Here is a 23,942-nt window from a genome sequence, read left to right on the forward strand (position 1 = left end):
ATGCATATTTCTAGTACTTTTCATAATTTTCATTCTAAATTTGGAATGATAAAAATCACTGCTAGGGAATCATTTGTAATTTGCATTTGTGCGGCTGCAAGTTCCTCAGTTTGATCCATCCACGTTCATCCAACTATCCAGAAGGTTAAGGGGGGACTTGATAGAGGTTTTTAAAATGATGAGAGGGATAGACAGAGTTGACGTGGAAAAGCTTTTCCCACTGAGAGTAGGGAAGATTCAAACAAGGGGACATGACATGAGAATTAATGGACTGAAGTTTAGGGGTAACATGAGGGGGAACTTCTTTACTCAGAGAGTGGTAGCTGTGTGGAATGAGCTTCCAGTGAAGGTGGTGGAGGCAGGTTCGTTTTTATCATTTAAAAATAAATTGGATAGTTATATGGATGGGAAGGGAATGGAGGGTTATGGTCTGAGCGCAGGTATATGGACTAGGGGAGATTATGTGTTCGGCACGGACTAGAAGGGTCGAGATGGCCTGTTTCCGTGCTGTAATTGTTATATGGTTATATGGTTATCTCTGGTCTTTGTTTTAATCAAACATGGCATGATGGCAGAGCTAACGGGACAACGTTTTATTCCCACCCATAATTACTCTTCAAACGTTGCCAGCAACCACCTTCTTCAACCACCAAATCCTCCTGGAGGCAGAATTCCAGTGACTATGGGAGAGCGATATATTCCGTCATCATAATGGTGTAAATACTGGAGAGATAACAGCAAGAGAGGGCAATTTGAAAATGTGTTTGGAGGACATCAGAAATATAATCAGAATGGCTGAAAATGTTAAAGTAATGAATGAAAATTAAAGGCATGGTTGCTGGAAAACTGCACCTCTGTAAAACATCTGCACTTTTACAATGATCCTAATACATTCATAGACATGAAATCAAATATCTGATGTGGGTGCAAGAAAATGTATATAAACAGATAACATTGAATGGAGTTCTGACTATAATTTCACTCATGTAAAGGTGGATGAGGAGATACCATCACTTTTGTCAGCAATATAAAAGGATTGACATTGGATCAACTACTTATTACACTCTGCCTGTCTATATTGAATGAATGAATAATGAATGAATAAGTTTATTGGCCAAGTATTTACATACAAGGAATTTGCCTTGGTGCTCCGCCCGCAAGTGACACCATGGCATGCAGCGATAATTGGTAGCAATCAAAAGGAAAATCAAGTGATGCGTCCACTGGGCAGCATTTTAAAATCACGAAGAAGCAAGGCTATCCATGTACTGAAAATCCAAAACAATTGTGGAAAGCTATGAAAGCAGCACATTAGACAGCGTCTGCGTAGAGAAAGATAGTTAACAGTGCAGGTCAATGACCTTTAATCAGAAGCCCATTCCTCGTTGACAGCCAGCTATGTCTATGTGTCAAAAAGGGAGAGTTGCTGAAATAGACAGTCTGTGTTTCAATCTGAAAACCTTGCCCCAGTCTGAAACAGTCGATGAGCAGTAGCCAGTATATGAAGGTGGACGGAGAGGTTGGGGCAAGAGCTTGCAAACGATAGGTGCATACAGGAAAGGTTGATTAGTGTGACACTGTTCATATTCCACCATTGGGTTGCAGACTATTCAAGCAGAACACGAGGAACGGCAAACTACACTCATGAAATAGACACACCGGTTTCCTTCCACTCCCGAGGTGTGGGTTGAGAATTTAACTGGCTGCTCTAAATTGACCCTGGTGAGCAGGTGAGGGGAAGAAGAGAATGGGATAATTCCACACTGACCTGTGATTCCTGCACATTAACACTATCCTACATATGCCAGGGACAATTTACACTTATACCAAGCCAATTAACCTATAAACCTGTATGTCTTTGGAGTGTGGGGGGAAACCGAAGATCTTGGAGAAAACCCACGCTGTCACGGGGAGAAGGTACTATCGCCATACAGACAGCGGGATTGAACACAGGTCTCCAGCGCTGTAAGCGTAGTAAGGCAGCAACTCTACCACTGGGCCACCGTGCCTTAGTTTAGTTAAGTTTATTACTGCCATGCGTACTGAGACGCAGTTAGAAGCTTTTTGTTGCGAGCTATCCAGTCAACGGAACAACTGTACACGATTACAATCAAGTTATCCACAGTGTACAGACGCAGGATACACATAGACAAATAGAGCACAAGAGGCCTCGCTACATACTAAGGAAAGTGTCAATGATGGCAAATATGCCAGGCTGAAACTAAGCTGAAAAAGTCGTTATTTGGAGATAATGCAGAAACATGGATTGTACTGACAGTGGAGATTCAGGAGATATTTGATGGAGCATTGATAGAGCATTCAACACTATGAAGTATTTCATGAAGTATATAAAGATAAACTATTTCCAACAGCAGGATGGCCAATATCCAGGGGGTACAGATTTGAGATAATTAGTAAGCGATCGGAAGCAGCAGGATTGAAACATAATGTTTACACACCAAGTTAATATGGACTGTACTGGGTCAAAGTAGCGATGGAAACAAATGGTGCATTTGGATCTGTTCTTGAACGTAAAACAAATGCAGCATTGTGATGGAAAGCAGTAGACAGGAATTAATTAAATGACCTCATTCTGTCCTGTGTTGTTCTAACTTGCTCTATCTACATCACTTGTGATTTACAATTTGTTGTGGTATCTTGTCTGGAGCTCATGTTATAATTAGATACAACAGAAATTTAAGTAGCATGTTAATGATAAGGTAACACAGACTAATCCAGCGCACTCTTATTAATATAATCATATATGCAGGCTGTAATTATTGTATTCAAGGTCTGCGTCTCTTACTTTTAAAATGAGCCTTGGGACATTTGAGTACGTATACGACATTATATAAATTGCTCACTCCATTTTCTCTCTCCATCCCTCCCCCCAACCCAGTTCTCCCACTAGTCTTACCATCTCCGACTACATTCCATCTTTGCCCTGCTCCCTTCCCTGACATCAGTCTGAAGAAGGGTCTCGACCCGAAACGTCACCCATTCCTTTTCTCCAGAGATGCTGCCTGTCCCGACGAGTTACTCCAGCATTTTGTGTCTCCCTTCGATTTAAACCAGCATCCACAGTTCTTTCTTACACTTTATAAATTGCCGTTGTTCTGGTATAACGTGCAAGTGGAAGATTGATAAATTGTGAAACCAAAATAGAGAAATCCAGTGTTCAACAAAACAATGAACACAAATGGGATTCGAGTGTCACAGTCTCATCTCCCTTAAGGGCATTCATTAGAATTCACTCTGCTGGTGTGAATATTTCTTCTCCCCAGTTGCTAAAGAAGTAGGTAGCCCACCCAAGTAATGATATCCTCAGACGATGATATGATTAACAACAAAAAAAGAATTCCGGATAAATTTGAAATCCCACCTACAGACATTTGGAAAAAGAAATGCAAGACTTTAATTTGCATTTCTCATGATGAGTAAAGGATATTCTGGCCCTTTACAACTAAATTAAATATACTGTACGGCAGTCATTGTAATGTCATAAACATTTAAGCATATAGGAAGCTCCCACAAATAACTATATAATAGTAGGGTGATAATTTATTTATGTGATATAACCATATAACAATTACAGCACGGAAACAGGCCATCTCGGCTCTTCTCGTCTGGGCCGAATACTTATTCTCACCTAGTCCCATCTACCTGCACTCAGACCATAACCCTCCATTCCTTTCCCGTCCATATACCTATCCAATTTATTTTTAAATGATAAAATCGAACCTGCCTCCACCACTTCCACTGGAAGCTCATTCCACACAGCTACCACTCTCTGAGTAAAGAAGTTCCCCCCTCATGTTACCCCTAAACTTCTGATGATGCATGAGTTGCAATTACTGTTCAGAGTATTGGAGATTAGTCTCCTGCTCTGTTTCAAGGGTTTACATCAACCCAAGAAGATGGAATGATCTTGGTTTAATGTCTTTTCCAACAGGAGGGAACTCGTTTGGAAGGACAGAGTGGAATGTCAGTGTAAATGTTCCGTTCGAGTCAATGTGGTGGAGCTAAAGCCCAGAAACTGACTAGGTCGAGCAAGCTGTAGCTAACATGTCCACCATTTCCCCAAAAGCTATGAGCAGAGAGAATCATCACAATAAATGGATCTTTCAAACAATCAGAATGGGTTTTACCAATGATACGATACGATAAGCTACGATGCAATAAAAATTGTTCATCCCCGGAGGGAAATTGGTATGTCAACAGTCACAACACAACAAGGACAAGCGAGTGTTGGCTTTCTGCCGTCTGCGCAGCACCTTCACCGGAACAAACTGGAATAAACAACAAACAAACACAGACGTATCCCCTGGGGAGAGGATTCGAAAACTAAAGTCCCCCACTCCGGATGTGTTTGTTTTAATCAATGAGATTATTGGCTGGATAAAATGTTCACATTACATTGCTGGAGTCAAATTGTCTCCCCGAGCTCTGAGTGCAGTATGTGTATGGATGTGTTCGCCCTGTTCTATAGAACACTAAACACAAAAGGAGGAAGCTGGCTCTGTATCTCAGTGCAAACGCGTCTCATTGTAACATGTGCAAGTATAGGATTAAATGAATGCATTTTGCTGAAGAACCAAAACTTTAGAAATGATGCAACAACCCATTAAAGGAACAGAAGGGATGTGGTGGAAGGAATACTCGTTTATACTGAAGATAGACTCAAAATGCAGGAGTAACTCGACTGGTCTGGCATCGTTCCTGGAGAAAAAGGATTGGTGACGTTTTGCGTTCCGTCCTGAAACATCACCTCTCCTTGTCCTCCAGAGAAGTTGCCTGACCCGCTGAGGTACTCCAGCATTTTGTGTCTATGCAAGGAACAGAAGGAAATGTCTTACTTGTTGTGTGCTCTTCAAATGTGACTGGTATCTCTAAATAAGTGGGAGAATATCGAAGCTATTTTAGAGCCTGGAACACCATATCTTAACTGGATGTATAGTGCGATCTACTGATCTAAAAGCTCAACCCTGTGTTCCATTTGGTGCTGTGCACCATCTACACATTCAAAACTGTATTGCTCAACATTATTCCAGTTTGTTACTAGATATATCCCTCGATTTACAAGAAGAGCATATCAGGAGTAATGCCATGTCTGTCAAATTGGTTCAGGAGTCACGAGAAACTGTAGATGGTGACATCTTCAGCACAAAACTCTGACCTGCTGAGTTCCTTCAGCAGCTGGCTTTTGGTTAAGGAGTCCCCGATTGTACTGTGAAATGTCACTGACAAATAAACTGCTCACCAACACTCATTTCAGATTCCACCTGGAGCACTTGGATCTCATCGGGAAAGCATACAAGCACAGTGGAGAGAGTTATGTTCTTTGTGGGAGTTGAGAGTAAGTGCTCTTTACATCAAAGCAGCATTTGATCAATTGGAGCATCAGGGAGCCACAGCCAAAGTAACAACAATAGGTAGCATGGGTAAGATTTGAGTTCTATTTATCACAAATTTATCACATTTATCACTACTTCTGAGTGCTGAAGATCCATTTCAACCTCAAAGTCTAAGTTGCCATTTATTTCAGCGCTGATCTTTCTTCCATCATAAGATCAGCAGCAGAGATGTTTGTTTATAGTTACAGTCTTCAACTTTACTGGGAATTCCTGAGGCAATGAAAGCCCATGCCTGCATGAAAGCAGAATTATACAACACCCACTTTCATCTGATATGTGGCATGCTACAACACCATACCACAAGTTGATAGACACAAAAAGCTGGAGTAACACAGCGGGACAGGCAGCATCTCTGGAGCGAAGGATGGGTGATGTTTCGAGTTGAGACCCTTCTTCAGACCACATGATTAGTTTATAGCTACAATATGGAAACTGGCCCTTCGGCCCACTGAGTCCGTGACGCCCATCGATCACCTGTTCCCACTATGTCTATGTTAATCTATTTTCTCCCTACACACTATGGCCAATTTACAGAAGCCAATTAACCTACAAAGATGTGAGTTGTTGGACGATACCGGAGCACCCGGAGAAAACTCGGAGTCACAGGGAGAATGTACAAACTCCATGGAGACACTACCCGTAGTCAGGATCAAACCCGGGTCTCTGGCACTTTATGGCAGCAAATCTACTACTGAGCCACCCACTATGCCTACCAATAGTGAAATACTTTGCACATCTAAAGACATAGTCTTCATCTATTGGTAGTAAAGAAAGCAAACTCAATGCTAGCATTTGTTTCAAGAGGGCTTGTATACAAAGACAGGGATATAATGACGAGGCTCCAAAAGGCACTGGTAAGGCCACATTTGGAATACTGTGAGCAATTTTGGGCACCATATCTGAGGAAGGATGTGCTGGCTCTGGAGAGGGTCCAGAGGAGGTTTACAAGAATGATCCCAGGAATGAGTAGGTTAACCTATGATGAGCGTTTGTCGGTACTGGGCCTGTACTCGCTGGAGTTTAGAAGATTGAGGGGGGGACCTCATTTAAATATACAGAATAGTAAAAGGCTTGCATAGAGTGGATATAGAGAGGTTTCCATTAGTGGGAGAGTCAGGAACTAGAGGTCATAGCATCAGAATTAAAGGATGCTCATTTAGGAAGGAGATGAAGAGAAATGTATTTAGTCAGAGAGTGGTGAATCTATGGAATTATTTTCCAAAGAAGGCTGCAGAGGCCAAGTCAGTGGATATATTTAAGGCAGAGATAGATAGAATCTTGATTAGTACAGGTGTCAGAGGTTATGGGGGAGAAGGTAGGAGAATGTGGTTAGGAGGGAGAGATAGATCAGTCATGATTGAATGGCGGAGTAGACACGATGGGCCAAATAGCCTAATTCTACTCCTATTCCTTATGACCTTATCTCTCTCTCCCTATCGTGGAGTTCTTGGGTCTTCTCACACTGATAACCTATCAACATCTTGTATAGCTATAAATGGTATCTCAACTGCTCCTCCCAAAACACTGGCCAATGTAAGCAAGCATGCCGTCACCTTCACCACTCTGTTTACCTGTGCGGATCCTTTCATGGGAGCGTGCATTTGTACCCCGAGGTGTTTCTGATCTGCAACATTCCCCAGAGCCCTCCATTCTTGCCCTGGATTGTCATACCAAAATATAACACCTTGAATTTATCTGAATTAAACTCCATCTGCCATTCCTCACTTCATTGCCCCACTTAATCAAAGTTCACATTATCATCTTAGATAACTGTCTTCACTGTCCACTATATCACCAATTGAAGTTTAAGCTGAAAATGTATTAACTATGCCACCTGCTTTCTCATCTAAACATTGCTGTTTGGTTGGACGTAGTTTATTTGAAACTGTTGCTAATACGAGGATGTCCCTGCCAGTCCACATCAATGAATTGAATTTGATTCTAAATGCAGGCTCCTGGGGACAATTTTAACGTCCAATATTGGACCTGAGGATAGAAATTAATGATGCTTTGTCTACAGAAGTCAAGAGCAAGCTTTATACCTAATGACTAGAGCCAGGATGTTTAGGCACTAAAAAACTCTGAAATAGACAGGCAAAATGGCATAATAGCATTTCAAAAAAGGCATGGAAAAGGCCTTTATTGACAAAAAAAGGCATTTATTTCCACGACCAAAATATGGTAAAAAATAATAATATAAAGGTATACTACATTAAATAATCAAAGTTGCCTTGTTGCACATAATTAATAGCATTTTTTTTTTAATTATCTAGTGTTAAACGATACCGTCTGTCAGTCAGAATATGCTTCAGTTGTAAAAAAACGTCTTTCTACCCGAGGTCACTGGTGCATACCCGAATCAAGCTACAGACTCTATATTCATGACAATATCTTGTGCAGTTACTTTGTTGAAATCCTGCAAGTTATTCACTAATGTTTCGCCATGTTTCTCAAGGGAAGTGATAGCTTGTGGGAAGGCTGGGACTCTAGACCTTGGAGAGCAGGAGGATGAGTGGTGATCTTAGAGGTGTATAAAATCATGAGAGGAATAGATCGCGTAGATGCATAGTCTCTTGCCCAGAGTAGGTGAATCGAGGACCAGACATAGGTTTAAGGTGAAGGAGAAAAGATTTCATAGGAATCTGAAGGGTAATTTTTTCACACATAGGGTGGCTTGTGTATGGAACAAGCTGCCAGAGGAGATAGTTGAGACAGGGACTAGCACAATTAAGAAACAATTAGACCGGTACATAGATAGGAATGGTTTAGATGGAAATGGGCCAAACGCAGGCAGGTGGGACGAGTATACAGTAGATGGGACATGTTGATCGGTGTGGACCATAGGGCCTGTTTCACACACTGTATGACTCAATGTGGAAATGCACAAAGTTTCTGATCGGGATCCATCTTCACGGGATCCCAACCGGAAATGTTGTCCGGCATTTCCCTCCACAGATGTTGCCTGACCAGCTGATTTCCTCGAGCACTTTGTGGCTTTGCTGAAGCTTCCAACATGTGCAGTTCTTTTTGTCTCCACATCACTTTATGAAGTAGGTGAGATTCAAGATAGTGAAAAGTTATTTCAGAACTGATGTCATGAAGCTATTTTTTAAAAGGAAATTTCCGGAATGGACAACTGTGCAATCGATAGGAGAAGAGTTGGATACATAATAGGGGGAGTTTGTGATCTTTATGGATGTCTGAGCTAAGGTGGTCTTACGTATCCCTATATATCTGAGTGTGTGCTGTGATCAGATGACAGGTTGGAATGAGAAGTATTGATTTTCCTTGACCAGTTCAACAACCAACACATTCCGGTGTCATTTCAACATTTCTAAAAAATACTGCAATAAGATTTCAAAACAATTTAACAGACTCATTTTGGAAAGTGTACAAACTTCTAATTTAAAAGCAAAGCAGCTGGGGTTCAGAGCCTTGAAATTAGTCTCTCCAAATATTAGTGTATGAATATTTAGCACGTGCTATACATTCTCCAAGTGCTATTTAGATGGAAGCATTGGTGCATTTAAAGCAAGCTTGCTCACATCTGTCAGATGACGGAGAAAGTGGAAAATAGCAATGCCCCTGTCCCACTTAGGAAACCTGAACGGAAACCTCTGGAGACTTTGTGCCCCACCCAAGGTTTCCGTGCGGTTCCCGGAGGTTTTTGTTAGTCTCCCTAATGGTCGAAAGTGGTTTCTGATTCTTCTATGTTCCGGCGATTATTTAAAAAAATTCAAAACCGGCCGCGACTAAAAATAGGTTGCCGTTTTAAAAATCGGTAATTTTTTAGTCGAAGGCGGTTGCGATGCTAGTTGAAGGTGGTTGAAGGTGGTTGCCGGAGGTTGCAGGTGGTTGCCGGAGGTTGCAGGTAGTGGAAGGTCCAACCTCCAGCAACCGCCCCAACCAGCGACCACCCGCACAATAGTTCTATTCTATCCACTATGAATAATATACAGAAACCAATTAACATGCAAGCCTGCACCTCTTTGGTGTATGGGAGGAAACCGGAGCACCTGGAGAAAGCCCATGCAGTCACAGGGAGAAGGTACAAGCTCCATACAGACAGCGCCCATAGTCAGGATGGAACCCGAGCCTCTGGCGCTGTAAGGCAGCAACTCTACTGTTATGCCACTGTGTTCCCTCTTGTCTCTGGGCAAACCCAAAATCTTAACAAAACTGCACCATTCTTTTCTCCATGAGCTATATGTTAAGGTAAGCCGTCGGAAGCTCAAACAGTCCCATGTTGTGCTTCAACTTTCAACTGTGGGGTGTGTTAGAAAGATACAGTTTGAGCACATAGTTTCCTTGTAGTACCAAAGTAGAGGTAATGACAGTCATTTTTTGGGGGGGGGGTTTACATTCACTGAGAAGCTTGCTTGAAAATCTCTGCGTTTTAACCTTGGTCCTCTCAATATAGTAGCATGATCAAAATCGTGCAACGTGTTAATCAGAGACTAGCCAAACATATTTTTGCCCCAACTTTCCAGTCCATATTATTGCATGAATTTACTGAGAGTTCAGGGTCTCTGCTACCAATGGAAGCTTCTACAAAAATATCCTTTAATAATTTAATGCAAGAAACAGAGGCAGTTGCAATGTGGCAACAAGTATATCCTATCTTACCAGTGTCAAAAAGGAAGTTCTTGTAGAAATGATTGCCCATGCTCATCTTCTTGTACATGGACAACAGGAGCCCAGATCCATTTTAGAACAGAATTTCTACAGTCATTGATTTGATTTTGATTGTGACTAAGATTTGTGCTACACAGTTTACAAAATCCACAAGATATATTTAACATATTTACCATTTAAGGAGAAAGCTTGATTTTGCTGGTAATATTAAATGAAACAATGTGTTACCTGTGCTGAGGTGCTGTTCAGTTTCTCCAGCCCATTCTCTAAACGTTCCATCTTAGCCGTCAGCTCTTTACTCTTCTTTGACAACAGGTTCTGGTACAGCTTGATTTGTTCAAGGAATGACTTGGGTGTAGTATAATTGTATCGCCGGTCATTGATTAAATAGGACTTTGATGTCTCGTTGACACTGGTGTGAACAAATGCCATGAACTTGCTGACAGATTCTTTAATAGACGGCTAAAGAAAAAGGAAAAGTTGTAAAAGCAGCACGTTGTGACAATGTTTCCAAATGACAAGGAATTAGCTACTGACTTGATCAAGATATTATCATAAGGTGGAAACCCACTCAGCATTCCCACATCCATGTATAATTCACACAAAACTATGACTCATAGACCTAGCACCTTCTTTCTCCAATTGGATAGCATCTTCGAAATCAAAGACAGAACCATTTCCAACCATGGATTTTGAGGCATTGTAACATTTTTAACAAAGAGTTAAGCTGTACCAAGCTATTGGACAATATGTTTTCCTATTCAATATTTACATGTACAGCATTTCATCCTCATAAACTTTAATAGAATCATAACTTCAATATAGTTCTAAAAAAATGTGGCATACCTGGTCTAGATAAACCTTGTTATACCTTTATTAATTTATCCCAAAACAGAAACTGAGAAATTAAATCAATTTTGAAGAATAAATATCCCTGAAAGCATCTCTTCTAAAATTAAATCATTATAGTGTTCATTTGTTGCTATTTTTCTGTTTTCAATATTGAATGATATGTTATAAAAGGAGGAATGTCCAATATTCAAATAAACATATCTGCCGATGCACATAGGGCATACAAACTGGTCCTTTGTAATGAAAGATGCATTTGGAAAGCAAAATGATTATGGAAGCAGGGTCAACAAGCCAGCTGCATCTATAATGGTTTTGGAGATACAGTGTGGACTATGTGTTTTGGAGATACAGTGTGGACACTTGCCCTTCTGCCCACCGATTAAGCGCTGACCTCACACACACTACACACTAGAGACAATCTATAATTTTGCCAAGCCAATTAGCCTACAGACTGGTATGTCTTTGTAGTGTGGGAGGAAACTGGAGCACCCAAAGAAAGCCCACATGGTCACAGTCCACAGTCAGCACCCGTAGTCAGGACCGACCCCGGGTCTCTGGCGATGTAAGGCAGCAACTCTATTGCTGCGCCACCATGCCATGGTCAAAGAACAAAGGCTGAGTGTTTCCCACTCATATAATGAGTGGGGAAACACTGCAATCAATGCGTTTACCTCGATTAAAAGGTGATATTCATATTCATTTTCATGATCTACCCAACTAAAAGATGGTTGCAGCTAGCTAGCCCTGTCTCGGAGTTGATTTTTATGGATCCAAAGCCCAGACTATATAAGTCAGAAGTACATAAAGCTGCCTGTATATGAGTGAACATATTGTGCAGAGAATAGAAATTGTTAGATATGAAAGATCATTGTGCCTGGTTTGTCATTTATCCCCCTGTTGCACAGTTATACGACACAATTGCTGTAGAGAAATGGATAGTTTATAGCAGTCAATTTCTATAAATTAGACTACAAAGAAAATGCTAATAATGGAAAGCTATAGGAAGCTGGAGTAACTCAGCAAGCCAGACAGCATCTCTGGAGAACATGGGGAGGTCATGTTTCAGGTTGAGACCCTTCTTCAGACCCAGGTTAGACATCTGGATATAGTCTCCTTCTTTTCCCCTGAAGATTGGGTCCACATGTTTTATTTTAATCGGCAAAGTAATCCACACATTTATTTTAAACTGCAGATTTATTCTAGACGAAAATGTCATTTTCTCTAGTAATTTATCTAATTTAGATATAAATGAATCCCCTCTGATGTATTGCTCCATCACTCCTCACTGAAATAATGCTCCTGCATTTTTAGTTTGAGTTTACTCGTCTCAAAATCCACACTGTTTTTGTTGTTGTGGAAGAGGAAAATAGGTAACGTCAGTCTGCATCGTTAAGTTTCAATTAGAATCCAAACAACGCATCATTGATCAATTTGCCCTTCTCCAGAGATGAGAAGTCCTATTCATATAATCGCTGCTCATAAGCCAGATGTTTCCATCGCTCCTATCATTATCGTTACTTTTCTTTCACCCTTTGAATTGATGTTGTGTTCTTTTGTCTACTCTGATCACGATGCAGACTCGCTAGAATTTAGAAGATTGAGGGGGATCTTATAGAAACTTACAAAATTCTTAAGGGGTTGGACAGGCTAGATGCAAGAAGATTGTTCCCGATGTTGGGGAAGTCCAGGACAAGGGGTCACAGTTTAAGGATAAAGGGGAAATCCTTTAGGACGGAGAAGAGAAAAACATTTTTCACACAGAGTGGTGAAACTCTGGAACTCTCTGCCACAGAAGGTAGTTGAGGCCAGTTCATTGGCTATATTTAAGAGGGAGTTAGATGTGGCCCTTGTGGCTAAAGGGATCAGGGGGTATGGAGAGAAGGCAGGTACAGGATACTGAGTTACATGATCAGCCATGATAATACTGAATGGCGGTGCAGGCTCGAAGGGCCGAATGGCCTACTCCTGCACCTATTTTCTATGTTTCTATCACCAGAACTGTGTGCAGTATTACAAATGATTATTAAATTCAATGTGAACATTTGACCTAAATGTACTTTTGATGTATTTTGCCAGTCTTGGGCTACTCTAACTGCAACAATATGGATTCAATTTGCTGGCAGTTATACACACATGTTGCCTTGTATAAGAAAGCAGTTCTGCTGGAAAGGTACAGACATCGTCAATAGGAAACGCAATTCCTAGGCCATTCTCCTACATTTTTGTAAATGTTCAGCTTTTTGTTAAAGCTGAGAGTTGCAAACCAATTGGTAAATCTTCAAATGAAAAGGCAGGAATTATGTAATTGGCATCAGATGCCCAGATTGCAATTGTGTGCAACTGTACAATAGTGTCCTAACTAGATCACACAAAGTCTTGATTCCTGAAATTTACCCAGAGGTTATGTTAAAACTGCTACGTTTCTTTTCACATTGTTTCTATACAGTGCAAGTGACCATTATACGCTACAGTACAGTAATGATTTTTAAGGTTCAATACATTTTACTGTATTGAATTAATCAATACATTATTTTCTCCATAAATATAAATACATTTTAGTCTCAATGCAAATTCTAACGATTCAACCCTGGAGGTGACCTGAGAAGTGGACCTGTAGTTTCAGATAAGTTAGTCTATGTGGACTACATTGACTGTTCTATGTAGGAGGGAACTGTAGATGCTGGTTTACATGAAAAATAGACTCAAAGTGCTGGAGTAACTCAGCAGGACAGGCAGCATCTCCGGAGAGAAAGAATGGGTGACGATTTGGGACTTCAAACCTATGATCTACAGTAGCTGATATATGTTGGTTAATAAAAATGCAGCTTTCAGTTCTTAAGATAAACTTATCTGCTAAGGGGCACTAGGGTAGCTTCTGAAGCAAAGCTCACATGTTAACACCAACCAGACACAGCGCACCAACGGACTTTGTGAATTGTGTCATAGAATTGTGTCTTAATAATCTTACATCAACGCTATCAGTCTCCTGGAGGAAGCGCAGGCTGACAGACTCCAAAGCTTCCCGAGGCCACTCATGAAACCAGTCTATTGCAGTGCAGTTGACCACAGCCGGAAATTTCCTCCCACGAACCCGCAGCTTGTTACCGACAGGCGAGAAACATAAAGCCACCTACATGGAAACAACAGGAAAAACATTTTGCTGGAATTTAAAACATTAAAACATTTATTGTAGTTCTATTTCCAGTGTCTCTATGTAGCAATATTTAGTCATATGTGATAGAGCACAAGTTAAAAGTATGTCACTGTTCATTGATTTTCACACACACGTGGTCTGAGATCAGTTATGTGCAGATTCTCAGCTGAACAATTAAAGAAAATATATTAATGGTATATGATTATTTGCACACATGGCAGATTGGTTGGTAGATAAGGCCGACAGTCTCCAGTTCCTTCATACATTACAGGCAGTGGGCAGCACAGTGGTGCAGCGGTAGAGTTGCTGCCTTACAGCGCCACAGACTTAGGTTCGATCCTGAATGCGGGTGCTGTCTGTATGGAGTTTGTACGTTCTATCCGTGACCTGCGTCGGATTTTTCCGGGATATCCGGTTTAATCCCACACTCCAAAGACGTACAGGTTTGTAGGTTAATTGGCTTGGTAAAATTGTAAATTACCCCCTGATGTTGGACCAGTCAGATTGAAACCATTCATCAACTCCAAGGAAGCTTTTGGACTTCTATGCTCATGTGTGCTTGAGTAAGAGTCATGAATTTTACATTACTTACTGAGCTTAATGCACCAGTACTGCTTACTATCCAGAACATTTCTGCCCATTCCATTTTGCAGCAATTACTATTGCTAATACAAGGTATATTGGCTAAACACAAATATTTTTGATGAACCTAATATCATATGATAGAACATCAATATTGCATCAACCCATAAATGATCAGTCCAAATTGAACTCCAATCTTTTGTGATATGCATGATTTAAAATGTTATCGGAATAGAGTAAACCTGTACAAGTTATGAAGAATCACCCCTCACTGATTTACATACACTGGGACTCGGCATCAACATGTGCGTTATTTAGTCTAAAGATTCGAATGTTGCATGTGGGAAACTAATTATATGTTCTTCCCTTTAGTGGTAACTTTTTTCAAATACAGCTTATGCAGGTGGTTGAAGCCTTTCTCTTTCTGTGTGTTACCAACAGCACAATAGAAAAAGTGAAGTTGAGCAATTTTAACACAGTTTTCATCGAAGACAAATTGCCCCTAAAGTGGCACAAATTGGTGCTTTAAATTTGTGGGCGCCAGTTTGGAGAATGGGTCTGTCAACCACAATGTTTAAACCTTTCCTTAGAAATGTCCTATCCATCTTTTACATGGTAGATCATACTGTGATGCATCATAGGATTTTCTATTTCAGCTGCACAAAGGTAGGTTACAATTTGGCAGCTTACACAAACAATTTTCGATTTAATTGGAATTCCTCCATACCAGTAGTCGATGTGAAACCTCAACGTATTTTCCGTCATTTATTAACAAGAAATGCCACATCAATCATTTACTGATATTGCCGCATCGTCTACAAATGCCGGTTCATTTTGGGTATGGATCACCATTTTCTTTAGATCAGTGTTACCTTTAGTTGCTTCCTGACGCGATCGATGAAGAATTTCCAGCAATTCTCTCGGGAGTCCATTAACCCCTGACCCTTGACTTCATTCCGCAAACTGCCGATGATGTTTTCCACTTCATCGTCGGCGAACAAGTCAGGAATTTCACCTGGATGTGTAGAGAAGGGGATTGGGATTGGGTGAGTGGGGATGGGGGGAGGTTGTTGGAGACATTTGTAACACCGAGCTGGATAATGAACAGTATTGAAAATCGATTGATAAAATAAAAACATCTTGTGAGTTCATGCAAATACCTCAACACCTATTTCTCAAAGAGCACAACGATTTCTACAGTATTTCATTTAAGTTGAACATCAAAAAAAACGAAGGAGCTGATCATGGACTTTAGGAGGGCACATCATCCGAGGACGTACACTCCATTGAGGATAAATGGGGATCCTGTGGATAGGGTGAACTGTTTTAAATATCTGGGAGTCCACATCTCTGAGGATATGACATGGGCATCACACGCCTCAGCACTCGTGAGTAAGGCAAGGCAGCGCCTTTACCACCTCAGGCAATTGAGGATATTCAGAGTGTCTCCGAGGATCCTCCAGTGCTTCTACGCAGCGGCGGTGGAAAGCATCTTGTCCGGGAACATTACCATCTGGTTTGGGAATTGCTCTGCCAAGGACAAGAAGGCTCTGCAGAGAGTAGTGCGTTTGGCCGAACGCACTATGGGAACTTCGCTCACCCCCCTGGAGGAACTATACAACAGGAGGTGCAACTCCAGAGCAAACAAAATCATGAGAGACCCCTTCCACCCCTGCAACGGACTGTTCCAGCTGCTACGGTCAGGCAAACGCCTCCGTTGCCTTGCGGTGAGAACGGAGAGGTTGAGAAGGAGTTTCTTCCCAGAGGCAATTCGGACTGTAAACGCCTATCTCACCAGGGACTAACTCTACAGAACGATTTTCCTTCCATTATTTATTATGTAAAAGAATATGTGTGTTATGATTGTGTTTATAATTTGTTTTTTTTGTTTTGTTGTTTGTCTTTTGCACAAAAGTCCGCGAGCATTGTCACTTTCATTTCACTGCACATCTCGTATGTGTATGTGACAAATAAACTTGACTTGACTTGAAATACAGTTGTAATGTAGAAAGTTAATTTATAATAGCTTTCTGGTCAAGGGCACCTTGCAAATACCAAGACGCAGATTGATTGCAAGTCACACAGATCATATTGACGTACTGGGTCAACATTTTGAACTGCCTTCCTTATTGTACTGTAATTTACTAAAAACATTTGCTACAAGTCCATCTCTGCTTACAGAGTTACACCAGTAATGGATGAACCAGCCACATAATTCAGGTTTCTCTATACTTAGTACAATCGTAATGCCTTGACCCAGTAATTTCAGCAAAAAAAAAAATCCAAACAAAGCCCAGCAAAATTCTTAACATTTAAGTTCTTAGCCAGGCAGGTGCTAGAATATATACATCTGTAAATTGGAAGATCGCATGTTCATGGTTAATAAAATATCCGAAACTAGTATCGATTAAGAATGTTAAAGAGAACTATCCCCAAAGATTTTTGTCCCATTAGGGGCTCACAATTGTTCTTTGTCTCTCCTGGAGAGACCACCTAGTTGTGATCAAAAGCCAGAAAGTGTTTATTCATGATGCTGCAACAATTTTGATTGTGCTTCAGGCTTAATGGGCTATTTGCTTCTTTTTCCTACATGACATTTTAATAAAACAAAGCAATTTTTCTTTTTAATAAAAAAAGCAGCAGGAGAGGGGACATACTTGCAAATGCTAGCATCAATCTGAAAAATGCATTTCGTTCCTGCATCTGAATTCCATGTGTCGTTGATGCATTACGCTTCCCAATATATTTGAAGGGAAAGTGGTTAAAGTATAGGGAAACCCGTAGATGTACATGATTATACTATTTGCTCGGATAGATAGTCATTTCTGCGGTGCCCCTATGAATGTATTTCTGATGCTGCTGAGATAGTAATAAGGTCCATTTGAATGCATTATTAGCATTTGTTTCCAAATGAGTTCTGAAATTGTTTTTGATATGGCTTTTCATTTGAAATGACCATCCCTTTGGACATTTTGATAACTTGAAAACAGCGTGTATTTTGCTCTTTTGAGGAAAGGTTGTTGGCTTAGAGATGGAGATACAGCATGAAAACTGATACAGCTGACTGGATTCATGCCGACATTTGAGCACCCATTTTTACAATAAACCTACCCGAATCTAATAGATTCGGGTAGGTTTATTGTAAAAATGGGTGGTCAAATGTCAACAAGCCATTCGGCATAACTTTTTCATGCCAACCAAGCTGTCCAAGCAAGCTATTCCTACGTGCCTGCACTGTCCCATATCCCTCTAAACCTTTCCCATCCATGTATCTCTCCAAATATCTTTTAAACCTCGCAATGTACCCGCTTCCTCCGACAGGTCGTTTCCAGGTGAAAAAGTTACGTTCGGGTTCCTTTTAAATATTTCTCCTATCACCTTAGATTTACACCCTTTCCAGTTTAATTACATCTTTCATATAGCAGGACAACAAGAACAGTGTGAACAGTACCCCAAATGTATTCTTACCAACATTTTGTACAAATGTAACATGATCTCCCAGCTCCTGTTCTCAATAGCCAGACCAATGATGGCTAGTGACCACATTGTGTCACTGCGTTTATAGAACTATGCACCTGCATCACGATATCGATTTGTCCTAGTCCCCCACTGTCTCCTCCCATCCCCCAGCCTTCCTACTCCTCCTTTTTTCTTTCTTGTCCCCGCCCACCCCCGCCCCCTACCATTTCAGCCCGAAACGTTGTAAGCTGCTGCCCTGGCTTTTTTGTGTCATGCTCTTTGAAAATAGCCAGAATACTAGTGACCACATTGTGTCACGTATTTATTTGAAGTGCCCTGGTTTGTCATTTGAAAATGCAATACTTCGTATTTATTTGAAGTAAATTCCGTCTGTTGTTCCTTAGTCGATTTGCCCAGTTGATCAGGATCAAGAACCGTGCCCGTATTCTCATCCAAATTACTAATAATATCCATTAGTCTCCCTCCTCCTCCCCCCCCCCTTCCCCCCAACGCTCTGGGTAAATTCTAGTGGACAATTAACGTGCCAATCCGCACATTTTGGAACATGAGAGGAAACAAGAGAACATTCGGGAAACTCATTAAATCACAGGGAGAACATGCATCCAGCGGTCAGGATCAAATACAGGTCATTGAAGCTACGAGGATTTTCGAATGATAATGGGAGTTCTTTGTGAGCTAGATGATACTGGAACGTGTTTGCCCAGGTCTAACAAACTCCACAGCATTCATACTGACAAATCACTGTATTGTCAATCTTCCCACTTCATGAAGTAACAGATCCCTGGGTATCAACGCTGCCGGCTGTGATGACATTGCTTCATGCAACATAAAAGTAGACATTAATAAAATCACATTCCTGTGTTCTAATCACCCTATCACTTACTTAGATACACATGAGCCACATTTAAGGTACAAAGGCACTTCACTTCTGTTCAGATACCTATTACCACAATTCACTCTTCCCTTGCAAGGTTTAGTAATTTATTCAATATCCTCCAACCCTTTTTCAACTTGGTAATCAATTATATTGATCTTTTCTAATAAGTTCAATAATGCCAATGGTAATGTATAATTGGTCTCACGTGAACTTGCTTTGCGCATGGTGATAACATTGAGCAATTTATTATTAATGTGTTCAGAAATAATTTGTATATTTTACTTAATTAGATTGAATGGGAGGTCTCACCTGATGCCAACAGGTCATTCACAAGAACCAGAAACTTTTCATCAGCTACTTGAGCATCTGTCATTAAGAAGACTGTGCCCACATTCTTGACTCCAGCCATTAAGCACAGGTTAGCAAGGTCAGTCTGGAAAGAAAGAAGCCAGTCTATTGCAGTGGTTGGAATTTATGTTACTAGACTATCTCAAGGAAAAAAATCTAGATATGTATAATGCTTCAGAAACAAATGCGAGTCAAAATATACACATAACAAGTAGTAACATAAATAACTTGTACAAAAGATTATTGGTGTTAGTTGAACAAGGATTGTTGTAATGTTAGGAGCTGCTTGTGAAATGGTGACTTGAGAACACTTATACTCACATGGACAATAATGTTGAGGGCTTTTGTATAACACCTTATCTAAACGTAACATTGATGAAGCAGAACTTGTTCAATATTGTACTGAAATATCTTCCTCAACTCTATGTTTAAGCATTCAATAATCCTTAAACCCACCAAGATTGTTGCAACAACAAAACACATTGATATGACTGCTGATATAGAAAGTGAACTATGGATTGGATTAGAAAGTGGCCTACATTCTTGTCAATTAACCGTGAGCCAGGATTATAAAACAAGTGATTAGAAAACAGAAAATGTTGGACATACTCAATAATTAAAGACACTGAGAAATATCCCCCCCCCCCCCCCCCCCCCCCCCCCCCCCCCCCCCCCCCCCCCCCCCCCCCCCCCCCCCCCCCCCCCCCCCCCCCCCCCCCCCCCCCCCCACAGATGCTGTCAGACATGCTTGAAAATCTAAACCATTGTAAGCATGTAATTTCTGATTTCCAAAAGCAGCAGTATTTTGGCTGCTATAGCAGTAGATTACTTGGTATATACATCAGTGAGGAGCGGGTTACAGAAAATAACAAATGGAGGGATTCATCTATCATTGAAACCATCCAGAATACATTTCCTGCTGTAAATAATGACACCTGTATGAAAACGTGTTAATAACTGTTTCAATATACACTCACACTCAAGTTATGTGGCATCATAGAGACAGAAATGTTGACACATGAAGATGAATCAGGGCAAGGGATGGTGCCATTTAGTATTCGCTCACTCTAACAATACATCCCACCAATCAAGTGACTGGCATCTATGACTGTAATACTCAACCCATCGTCACAGTTAGCATACATCATGGCAGAAATGGAAACACATTCAATCTGTTTATCTTTTTTTAACATAGCCTGCACCTCATTCAATGATCATGGCTGATCATCCACTCAGTATCCTGTACCTGCCTTCTCTCCATACCCCCTGATCCCTTTAGCCACATATAACTCCCTCTTAAATATAGCCAATGAACTGGCCTCAACTACCATCTGTGGCAGAGAGTTCAAGGTTCTTCTCATCTCAGTTTTAAAGGATTTCCCCCTTATCCTTAAGTGATCAAGGATATCTTTTGCATGTTGAGATCGCACTTAGGTGTTGGGGACAATGCAGAAAGTCAATGGAGCTCAGCTTTGCAAGCTTGAGACATTATGACCACTAATCACCTGAGAATATAAATATAGGGAATTTATGGTACTTCCACCCACAGGAAGCAAAATGTGTAAATTAATTTTAAAAACTTATATGTTTGGACAACCTCCTCCTGTTACCTCATCTCACTCAACCTCTTAAATGTGTGATCAACTTTCACAATCTTGGCATTCTGGATCATGTTAGTTTCAATTCAATTTCAAGAAGAAAAAAGCTAATTAATAAAATAAATACTAGCATGGAAAACAAACTACAGCAGACTGAACTCAGAAGTTACCTTCAAAGTAAATATTCATAAAAATCAAGTTATTCGTATGCATGAATCATATTCGCTCATTTATATGTCAACTATTGATTAGTTAGTCTCCTCCTTAGACACCACTTTGATGAATTGCTTTTCATCTTCTCAATTACATTACATTCAATCTTTTTTCAATAATTGTCCGTGTTATAAAGCTCAAATTAACTAAGACATCCTGATCTTATCAAACCCCAGTCCCTTCATATCTAATTGATAGATCACCTTTCTTCAATATTATTCTGCTTCAGAAATCCATGATAAAAATACCTATCATCTTCTTTATGAACCAACCCATGCCCTTTTGAATAGCTTCCCTTTTCACAAAACTGAAGATTCTGTTCTTGAAACAGACTGTCCAACAACTTTAGAGACAGTCGTGCAGCGGTAGAGCATCAGCAAGCCGGGCTCATTCCTGACTACGGGTGCTGTCTGATAGAGTTTCTACATTCTCGCTGTGACTGTGTGGGTTTATTTCTCCCCAAGTCTAATTCACTACCCACTACCATTCACATCTGATCTCACCACCATCTATATATATATTGAATGAAGATTAAACAATGTTTTGATTTTCAAATTCTCATCCTTATTTAAAAATCCTTCTATATAACGGTTACCGTCTCCTGTCCTACAACACTTGTTATCTACTCTCCACTAATTTAGCTCCAAATTCAAACATCCCACCACTGGCGGTTATGTTATCAGGTGTCAAGCACTGATCTCTGAAGTTCCACCTTTCTCTATCTTCCTTCCTTTGAATCCACAAGAATCCACATTCTCAACAAAGGTTTTGGATTTTTGCAGGCTTAGCTCAAATATCCTAGCGTAACATTGTTTGTTGTTCCTGTGCAACCCGACAGAACACTTTGCTTTACGTTATATGTTGTTGCAGCTAAACTGTTAGGTTGAACGATGGGAAAAGAGGAACCATCATTGGGTGGGTTGGAGGAGAAACAGACAAGTGTCTCTGGGAGTTGGAGAAAAGGGATGACCTTATGAAGGGGACAAATATTGTCAAAGTCCTCTTCGAACAGAAGCAATCGTTAGAGACCCGCTACTACGGTGACGTCTTAATCAGAGATAAACTGGTGGATTTATTGAATATCTAATCGTCAATTTATTTATTTTTCTTTCTGAATTAAAAGAATATTATCTGTGAAGTACAACGTGACATTCATCGCACACTTCACGTTCAGGAATAGTTGATTAACCTTTCTCGGTGTTTCTAATTTGGCCTAAATGAGAAATCCCCTCTTCAGGTTTTATACCTTAGGATGGCACGGTGGTGCAGCAGTAGAGTTGCTGCTTTACAGCGCCAAACACCCGTGCTCGATCCTGACTACGGGTGTTGTTTGTACATTCCCCCCATGAATTGCATGGGTTTTCTTCAAGTGTTCCAGTTTCCTCCCACCCTCCAAAGACGTACTGGTTTGTAGGCTAATTCACTTGGTAAAATTGCAAAGTGGCCCTAGTGTGTGTAGGATAGTGTAGGTGTGCGTGGATTGCTGGTTGGCGTGGATACGGTGGCTCTAAGGGCCTGTTTCCACGCTATACCTCTAAACTAAACTAAACCTTCTTACTAAAAGGTTTGAAAAAATACATTGCCTTCTGCAGGGAGATGATCAAAGGAAGAATGTTAGTAACTCCTTCAATTAAATGGGTTACACTTATTTCTTTTAAAGCTAACAATAATAGTTGGATAGAAGTGAAAGCTACTACTTACTTCACTGAAAATGGAATCTCATAAAAATGAAAGAACCAAGCTTTGCAATTTCATTAATGCCTGTTGTAAATCAGATTGACATGCAGTACAGGACTGGAATTATTCACAAACCTGAAATATGACAGCAGGTTATTGATGACTCAGAAATTGCTATAATTACATGCCACTGATGGGGAATATGAAATTTTCTGAGGCATTTAACCTCACTGTTTTACTATCTAAATGTGTATTTAACAAGGGTTTGTGGATATGGGAGAACTATGTATTAACATTGAAATACAAGTTTACAAATCTAAAATTTGCACTGCCAATCCTCTGGCTTTGTATTCATCCCATTCTTTGCAATTTGTATCTTAAAGCACACCCAACATCCTGGCTGCGTTGTTAACCAGAATGTTTCTGAGACAAGGTTTTTTGTGGTATGAAGGGAAATTAAGGAAATTTTAGAGAAATAAGAGGTGATCTCATTGAAGGTTACAAAATTAGTGCAGAACTTGAGAGTTGGGATGGTTCCACAAACTGAGTTCTCTAGAACCAGAGCTCTCAAAAGTCTCAAAATAAGGTTCAGCTCTCCGGAGTAAGATCAATGTGATTTCTTCACCCAGAGCAGAAACAATCTTTGGCATTCATCCAGTGGCTGAGTTTATTCACGGCACAGATTGATACATTTTTGGATGTAAAGAGATTTTTGGATCTCAAGCGAGGTGGTTAGTACATGAGAGCGGCAGTGAGTGTAAAAGAATGAGACATTGGAAAATTGAATTGCTGAATAGCTTTCTGCTGCTGCCAATATGTAAATAAGCTCCTTACAATTACCCTGAACACATTGCAGTTGATGAATAATCATTGCTGTGTAAATAAAATATTATTATTGTAATGGGATGTAATTGAGAAACACACAATGAATTAGCTTGGATATAATAAATTGTAGTTTTCTCAGATTGTCCTAGAAACCTAACTACATACATCACGGCTTTAAATATATATATATATATTTATATTTATATATATTTAAAGGGGGGGGGGAAGGTGAGTCAGTCCACCCCATGACAGAAGGGGGAGTAGTTGTACAGTTTGATAGCCACAGG

General features: G+C 40.4%; 1 protein-coding gene across 1 annotated transcript in view; it reads right to left on the reverse strand.

The window, feature by feature from the left end:
- LOC129708122 (dynein axonemal heavy chain 9-like) overlaps nt 1-23,942 on the reverse strand; it is a 295,482-nt gene that overhangs the window by 126,606 nt on the left and 144,934 nt on the right. The window contains exons 45-48 of the mRNA XM_055653686.1: nt 19,304-19,427; nt 15,510-15,652; nt 13,870-14,031; nt 10,278-10,511 (exon numbers count right to left, since the gene is read on the reverse strand). Of these exons, the coding sequence (XP_055509661.1) occupies nt 10,278-10,511; nt 13,870-14,031; nt 15,510-15,652; nt 19,304-19,427 (663 nt within the window). The remainder of the gene's footprint in view (nt 1-10,277; nt 10,512-13,869; nt 14,032-15,509; nt 15,653-19,303; nt 19,428-23,942) is intronic.

The sequence above is a fragment of the Leucoraja erinacea genome, chromosome 23 (assembly GCF_028641065.1).
Source record: "Leucoraja erinacea ecotype New England chromosome 23, Leri_hhj_1, whole genome shotgun sequence".
Taxonomy (NCBI): Eukaryota; Metazoa; Chordata; class Chondrichthyes; order Rajiformes; family Rajidae; genus Leucoraja; species Leucoraja erinaceus.